The following is an 8,068-nucleotide window of genomic DNA, read 5'->3' on the forward strand; positions in this document are numbered from 1 at the left end:
TTCGAACCCGAGCACCCTCCGTAAGTGTTCATGTAAGCTGCCCTGAGTGGGGAGAGGGTGCTAGTACTAGGGTTGCCTTCAACTAAAGATTTTTCTGGTCGACTAGAAGTCGGGTAATTTAAAGCATTAGTCGCCTAATTGCACGTTTATAATGGTTAATAAACCATTTAAATCATAATAATGAGCCTTTAATTGCCTACATTGCAATAAGCACTCAAGCAAATGCATAAAGTTTGCCACAGCACACCGGCAGAAGTAATGATTATGATTGTGTCAGAAAAACAGTAAGGAGGTTGCATTAACATTTTAATGATTCATTGAGAAACTAGTGCTTTCTTTGTTTTCTGCTAAAGAGGTGAAGGCTGCATGTTTCATATGGATTACATAATCTGAGAATATTTATCTTCTATTTGAATTGGTTTATTTAAAAGTAGACATTTCACTCTCTCTCTCTCTCTCTCTCAATCTCTCTCTCTCTCTCTCTATATATATATATATATATACATAGAGCAATGTGTAACATTTCACCAGATTTTAGACTTATTCACTTTTATTTGGAAATAAAATATTTCACTAGATTTTATACAATTCTTGTGCACCCGTGATTTTTCTAGAATCTAGATTGTATCTTTTGCTGCTGAATTATCCACTTACCTAGTTTATAATAGTATTTTTGTCATAGGTTATTTTTCATTAAAATAACACAGATTATTTTTCATTAAAATTAAGTTGTTTATACGTAATAGATTGTGTTTAACACACAAAAGAGTGGTGATCAAGTCAACACAGAGAAGTATAGAAATTCTACATTGATTAAAAAAAAAAAAACAGTGCGGGTATCGGACTGGATCGGTATCGGCAGATACTCAGAATTTTCGGTATCGGGTCGGTTCTAAAAAAAATGGTATCGTTGCATCCCTAGTTCAGTGTGGGTTGTAGTTGGAGGCAAACATTTGAGTTTCTTGTGCAGTACCTTTTTAAAATATAACAAAGTGCTGTTATATATTTTAGTAAAATTTCCCCCTTTTCTGTCTATTTTTACATATTTTGTCAACTTTTGATGCACTATACATAGACTGTGAATAGGAATGGACATTGTCAATAAAACCACCTTTGAACAAGAAGAGCTGTTGCGGCCTTGCCATCATTTCTTGTGACCAATTTTCCATCATGCCTCATCACACTCGTGATTTTCCTCATGGATTTGCTCCTGAAGGTCATAAGGTGTCTCTTCGATCATTAATCTTGGTTTGCTTGCCCCAAATTTGACAGTGGCCTTTCTGAGTTAAAATGATCTCTTTTGTTTTAATGTTGCAAGCTGTTCAAAGCTGTAATAAAGTTGATTAGGCTTAATTCAGGATTAGGGATGGTATCCAGGATCTGATTTTGTGATAAAAACATTTGTGGTTCAACACTGTTCTGATCAAATCCTAAATTGTCTGATTCGCTCTGATACGCTACATCATGCTGTCCAAAAGAATGTTGTGCTGGAAAATAAACCAGCTCTCCTTTGAACAAGCTGTTTTGCATAGCATTTGATAACTACAAGGTTGAAAGTTTGAAAGCAAAGTGTTTTTTCTGAGATTACAGAAAACACCTTTTTTTCAGTAGATTTTGATGCCTTCTTTTGGTTTTGATGTCTGTTTCTATGTGCCATTAAACTGAATAAAAAAATTTTTTTCACTTTAGACCTGATTGAGGAGAGTCAAGAGCAGAAGGATATGGAAGAAAAAGAGCAGAAAGAGAAAGATCGCGATTTCAAAATTGGAGAAAAATCCACACAGAGTAAAAATTGCTCTTCTCAAAAAAGTGTCCAGAAGATTGAATCTAAGAGCTTTTTTACCTGTCAGCAGTGTGGAAAGAGTTTCACTACCAATAAAAGCCTTAAAATACACATGAGAATTCACACTGGAGAAAACCTTTACATCTGTCAACAGTGTGGAAAGAGTTTCAATCGAAAAGGAAACCTTGAAATCCACATGAGACTTCACTCTGGAGAGAAGCCTTACACTTGCACTCAGTGTGGAGGGAGTTTTACACATAAAAGCAATCTTAATTACCACATGAGAACTCACAGTAAAGACAGATTCACCTGCCAACAGTGTGGAAAGAATTTCATTCATAAACATATCCTGGCAGTCCACATGAAGAGTCACATCGGAGAGAAACATTTTATCTGTAAACAGTGTGGAAAGTGTTTCACTCGAAAAGGAAACCTTAAAATTCACATGAGAAGTCACACCGGAGAAAAGCCTTATACCTGCTCTCAGTGTGGACAGAGATTTGCACATAAATGCAACCTTAATTCCCACATGAGAACTCACAGTAAAGACAGCTCCTTCACCTGCCAACAATGTGGGAAGAATTTCCCTCAAAAACAAAACCTCGAAGTACACATGAGGATTCACACCGGAGAGAGACATTTTATCTGTAAACAGTGTGGAAAGAGTTTCAATCAAAAAGGAAACCTTGAAATCCACATGAGAGTTCACTCTGGAGAGAAGCCTTACACTTGCTCTCAGTGTGGAAAGAGTTTTAGTCATGAAAGCACCTTTAAGGTCCACATGAGGATTCACTCTGGAAAGAAGCCTTACACTTGCACTCAATGCAGAAAGGGTTTTACTCACAAAAACACCTTTAATTACCACATGAGAACTCACACAGGAGAGAAGCTGTTCGCATGTGATCAATGTGGAAAGAGCTTCACACAGAACTAAGCCGTAGATATCACATGACCATTCACACCGGAGAGAAACAGTTCATATGTGGTCAGTGTGGAAAAAGCTTCGCACATCTAGCAGGCCTAAATTACCACATGAGAATTCACACAGGAGAGAACTGTTTTATATGTCAGCTATGTGGAAAGAGTTTTAGTCAAAAATATAGCCTAAAAATTCACATGAGAGATTCACACTGAAGAGAATTTCTTCACCTGCAAATCTGAGTGAACGTCCACTGCTGCTGAGTGTGGGCCAAATCTGATTGTACCTTCATACCCACTTCTTTTATTTTCATCATTTACTTCTTTATACATTAAACACCTACATTATCTCCTTTGCTGTAGTTTCAAGTAATAAGCATTTATATTTAAATCCAGTGTTGCAAAATTCTTTTAATGGAAAGTAGCTAAAGCCACCTTGAAAAGTCGCTAGATGACGTCATGTGCTAATTAGCATATTCATTACATCATTGCGTCATATTGCCTTTTACATTTGTTTGCCTCTCTGTGCTCTTACTGTATTTTAGTGCAGCCAAATTCTCAAAACTGTTTTCATTTTTATATTTTACTGTTTCTGTTTGTCACAGTTATGGACTTCTGTTCTCCTGTTCTTTCTGAGTTTCCTTATTTGGTCATGTTCCTTTTCTTGTTTAGTTAATTGATTACTCCCCACCTGTTTCTGTTCTCCCTGATTACGTTCCATGTGTTTATAAGTCCTGTCTGTTTGGTTTTTCTTGGTCAGTTCTTAAAGTTATGTACGTGATTGTTCTTTGTTGTTGTTATCATTAAAATCTACTTTGGAATTCTGTTGGGTCTCTCTTAGTAGACATGTATGGTTACATAAGAACCGACCGCTTACAGAAGATGAAGGCTGAGGGCGCGCTGAGGTGTTTGCGGCATAGCGGTTGGAGGTTGGAGCGATATACGGAGGATTTCCTCGAGCTTGCTAACCGGGTGAGCTGTCACAACTCGTTACTGGGTGCTTGTTTTCTGCTGGGGCTGGACGAGGATACAATTCGCTGCGATCTTCCCGATTGTGATTTCCCCTTGATCGAGCTGATTAATCTTGTCCTTTGGTTAAACAGTTAAGACTTCGAAGTGGACGACGTCTATGAGCAACCTAAATTTCCTCGTCCAGTCCCCTCAGAAACGGGCCGTGTTTTGCCCACTCACCCTGCGCCGGGAACCTCCACATACTGCTCCAACAGCTCCTCTCGCCTGCCCAAACCCAACCACCCCAGTATCCTCCCGAGCTCCACTGTTTCCCTCAGTGCGGCAGCCTGTGTCGAGGTCAAGGCCGCCGCATGCAGCTAAGCCAAGGCTGCCGTCCACGAGCCCCACTCCCACATACCGAAGACACGAGCACCTGCGACACTTATGGCAAGCCATATATATATTAAACTGCCCGCTCCTCCAGAGCACCCTCCATTGCCAGTCCGCAGCTCAGATATCATGGACATGGCATTACCCACAGATTTCTCGGCACCCATCCTCTCCCCAGATTCCACTCTAGGGCACTTCACTGAGCCTCCTTCATCTCCTAAGTCTCCTTCGCCTCCGCTGGTCCCGTCCAGCCCTTTTCGTCTCCTGAGCACTCCAAGTTAAGCCCACGGCGGGCTCCTGTTCCCGAGTCAAGCCCATGGTGGGCTCCCAATCCCCAGTCAAGCCCAGGATGGGCTCCCGATCCCCAGTCCCGATCCCCAGTCAAGCCCAGGATGGGCTCCCAATCTCCTGTTAAGCCCAGAAGAGGCTCCTGTTCCTGAGTTAAGGCCAGGATGGGCTCCCGATCCCCAGCTCAGCCCAGGAGGGGCTCCTGTTCCAGAGTGTAGCCCAGGAGGGGCTCCGTTTTCACAGTTAAGCCCAAGGAGGGCTCCTGATCCCCCGTTAAGCCCAGGGAGGGCTCCTGACCCCCAGTTAAGCCCAGGAAGGGCTCCATTTTCACTGTTCAGCCCAGGAAGGGCTCCTGATCCCCAGTTCAGCCCAGGAGGGGCTCTGGTGTCCCCGTTAAGCCCAGGGAGGGCTCCAGCCCCAGACCTCCCTCCAGTGTCTGCTCAAGGCCCCGAGAATCAGCCCCGTAAGTTTCCCCAAGTATTATTGGGGGGTTGGGGCAGTAGGGATCCAACCATAGAGACCAAGGCGAGGGCCGTGGCCTCAGAGGCTGCCCCGCCATGGCCTCCCATGTCTCCAGCGCCGCCATGGCCGCCTGAGTCTCCAGATCCGGCATGGCCGCCCGAACTGCCTGCTCCACCATGGTTGTCCGAGCTCCCTGTGCCGCCGTAACACCTGGGAGGGGGGGGTAATGTTACAGTTATGGACTTTTGTTCTCCTGTTTCCTTATTTGGTTATGTTCCTTTTCTTGTTTAGTTAACTGATTACTCCCTACCTGTTTCTGTTCTCCCTGATTACGTTCCATGTGTTTATAAGTCCTGTCTGTTTGGTTTTTCTTGGTCAGTTCTTAAAGTTATGTACGTGATTGTTCTTTGTTGTTGTTTTATCATTAAAATCTACTTCTTTGGAATTCCGTGTGAGTCTCTCTCAGTAGACATGTACGGTTACACTGTTTGTCAGACAACGGGACGAATATGAAATAGTGACTAAAATGCAGCCCTTTAAGACTACACAGCTCTCCCTTTCAAAACGTTAATCTGCACAAAAATCCTGATTTATAATTGAATCATCGTCTGATAAAATCAAATACACATTGAAGACATGAAAAAGCCAGTACCTCCTACATAAAAATACTATAGTTATTTATAGTAAATAGTGTTTTTTGAAGTGTTTTAGAGTAAAGTGTATTATACTGTGTATATATTATAGTATTTACTTCACTAATGAATGCTACAGCATACTGTTGTATTAACTATAGTGAACTGATAAACTGTAATAAGTACTGTAGTATACTTTTGTAGTATAAACAGTAAACTGTAGTGTATTGTAGTATAATATACCCTATAGTTGTAGAAAACTTAGTACAGTATTCGGTGAAGTAATTTGTTTATATTACTATAGTTGTTATGTTACCACAGCAACTATAGAATTACCACAACAAATTAATTCAAGTACTTTACTATATAGTATGATTCAAAATTTACGCTTTTTCAAAATGTGTCGCTAGATGGGTCTGAAAACTCGCCAAAAATATCGACAAATTCACTAAGTTGGCAACACTTTTTACATCTATTCATTTAGCAGACCCTTTTTTTTTTCCAAATCAACTTTTTGAAATTTTTTAAGCAATTTTTTTTTTTTTAATAAACAAAAATAAAACAAGTGAATAGCATAGAAAAGGAATATAGAACATATTTGCTCAATACCATACAAAGCAAGTTATTGTATAAAGCAAGCACATTGAAATGGCGGACCATAGTTTTTGTTTTTTAAAATTTAGAGTGCTTTATTCAAGCCCATCCTCTGTGCGTTAATTCTCTATAAAGACGCTAAAGCACCAACAAGAGCAGCAGATGATGCAGTTATTTTAAAAACAGCAGAAACAAAGTGGGGAGCAAAAATTTACACTGTTGCTAAAAATGCAGAAAACAACCATGCTGCAAATATAATTATTTTTACCTATCATATGACTGTTCAAACAATTTTTTTTTTCAAATGTCAGTGAATTTTACTCTCTATAGCGAGAGATTGAGTGAGAGAGAGCTCCCGCCCTGATGTGCTTTCATGACAATGTGCTGAAACACGGTCAAGTAAAGAAGACCGAATTTACTATAGATTTGATGTTCTACAAAGTTCTAATTATAATTCTATGTTTATGAAATGCTAGAGAACTTTAAGCTATGTGCTATAGTGAGATAGAGAGAGAGCTCTGCGTTTTAATGACAATGCGCTGAAACACGGTCAAGTAAAGAAGACATAATTTTACTATAGATTTCACGTTGACACTTTAGAATACTGTTTCTTACTGCATAGCTAATAAGGAATTATTGAAGAACTAACAGATAATTATTAACACTTAATTCACTACTGCTAACTACAAAGGAAGATGTGTTAACTAATCAGTATGTAATACAACTTTATGATAGTGTTAAGTAACAGTTAGCTAATCAATAACTAATATATACTGTTGTACCTCCTGAAGAATTACTATTAATTATCTGCAAGTTAAGGTTCAAGAAATATAACTATGAAATAACTACTAATGAAAAGGTTTAAGCAAATAGTCACTATAATAATCAGGCTGTTGCCCACAAAATCAAATACTTGAGTAAAAGTATAGATACCCCAATAAATATTACTCCAGTAAAATTAAAAGTAAGCCTATTCATTTTTAAAATTACTTGACTAAAAGGACAAGTACAAAGTACTACTACAGTAGCAACTTTGTTACAGTCCACTACTACTATTATTAGCCTATAATGGAAATGAAATATGCATTTTGTTTGCTTTTAAATGTTTTACTTTTGATTATAAAATGTTTGTTAATTTAGTTTAAATGTGGGCAGTATACATGTTAAAATGGAATGAAATGTGCTGTATTAAGAAATGTCTTCATCTGAAATAAAGATCGCAAACAAGTTGTGTTGTGTATTTTTACAAAGGTTATGATTAGTTTTATAGGTTTTGTTAGAGTGCAAATTTGATTTGAGTCAAAAGATGAGGTATCATTATTATTTACTAATAGGTTCACTTTAGAATACTGTTTTAGGTTCCAAGTATCTGATAATTCTTTATTAATTACTAAAGGGTTCACTATATTTTCACTTTATAATAGGTCTCCTGTTTCAGGTTCGTAATAGGTCATGCAGAATTATTTGATAATTGTTTATTAATTACTAATGGTTTCCCTACATTTTCAATTTAGAATACTGTTTAGGTTCTAAGTAATTCTTGCAGAATTATCTAATAATTCTTGATTAATTACTAATAGGTTTCCAATATTTTCACTTTAGAATAGGTCTCCTGTTTCAGGTTCGAAATAAGTCCTGCAGAATTATTTGATAATTATAAATTAATTTATTATTAATTACTAATTGGTTCCCTATATTTTCACTTCAGAATACTGTTTCAGGTTCGTAATAGGTCCTGCAGAATTATTTGATAATTATTTATTATTTACTAATGGGTTCCCTATATTTTAACTTTAGAATAGGCCTCCTGTTTCCGGTTCGAAATAGGTCCTGCAAAATTATTTAATAATTATTTATTAATTACTAATTGGTTACCTGTATTTTCACTTACCCTCAGTCCTTGCCTTACATAGATGAATTGAATTAATGATAATGTGGTATATGCTGAGGAGGCACACATACAGTACTGTATATAAAATATAAAAACTAAGGTAAGTTATCGCAAGGCACAGGAGTGATGGTGGGGTTCCTATCGGAATCTAATTTCTTA

The 8,068-nt window shown here is 38.2% G+C and overlaps 1 protein-coding gene across 1 annotated transcript; it reads left to right on the forward strand.

The window, feature by feature from the left end:
* Positions 1 to 1,170: 1,170 nt before the first annotated feature.
* On the forward strand, positions 1,171 to 2,982 carry LOC109064385 (gastrula zinc finger protein XlCGF8.2DB-like). Its single transcript, XM_042721437.1, has 2 exons — positions 1,171 to 1,216; positions 1,690 to 2,982. The coding sequence occupies exons 1-2, from the start codon at positions 1,171 to 1,173 to the stop codon at positions 2,715 to 2,717; spliced, it is 1,074 nt and encodes a 357-aa protein (XP_042577371.1). The 3' UTR covers positions 2,718 to 2,982.
* The last annotated feature ends 5,086 nt before the right edge of the window (positions 2,983 to 8,068 follow it).

The sequence above is a fragment of the Cyprinus carpio genome, chromosome B3, assembly GCF_018340385.1.
Source record: "Cyprinus carpio isolate SPL01 chromosome B3, ASM1834038v1, whole genome shotgun sequence".
Taxonomy (NCBI): domain Eukaryota; kingdom Metazoa; phylum Chordata; class Actinopteri; order Cypriniformes; family Cyprinidae; genus Cyprinus; species Cyprinus carpio.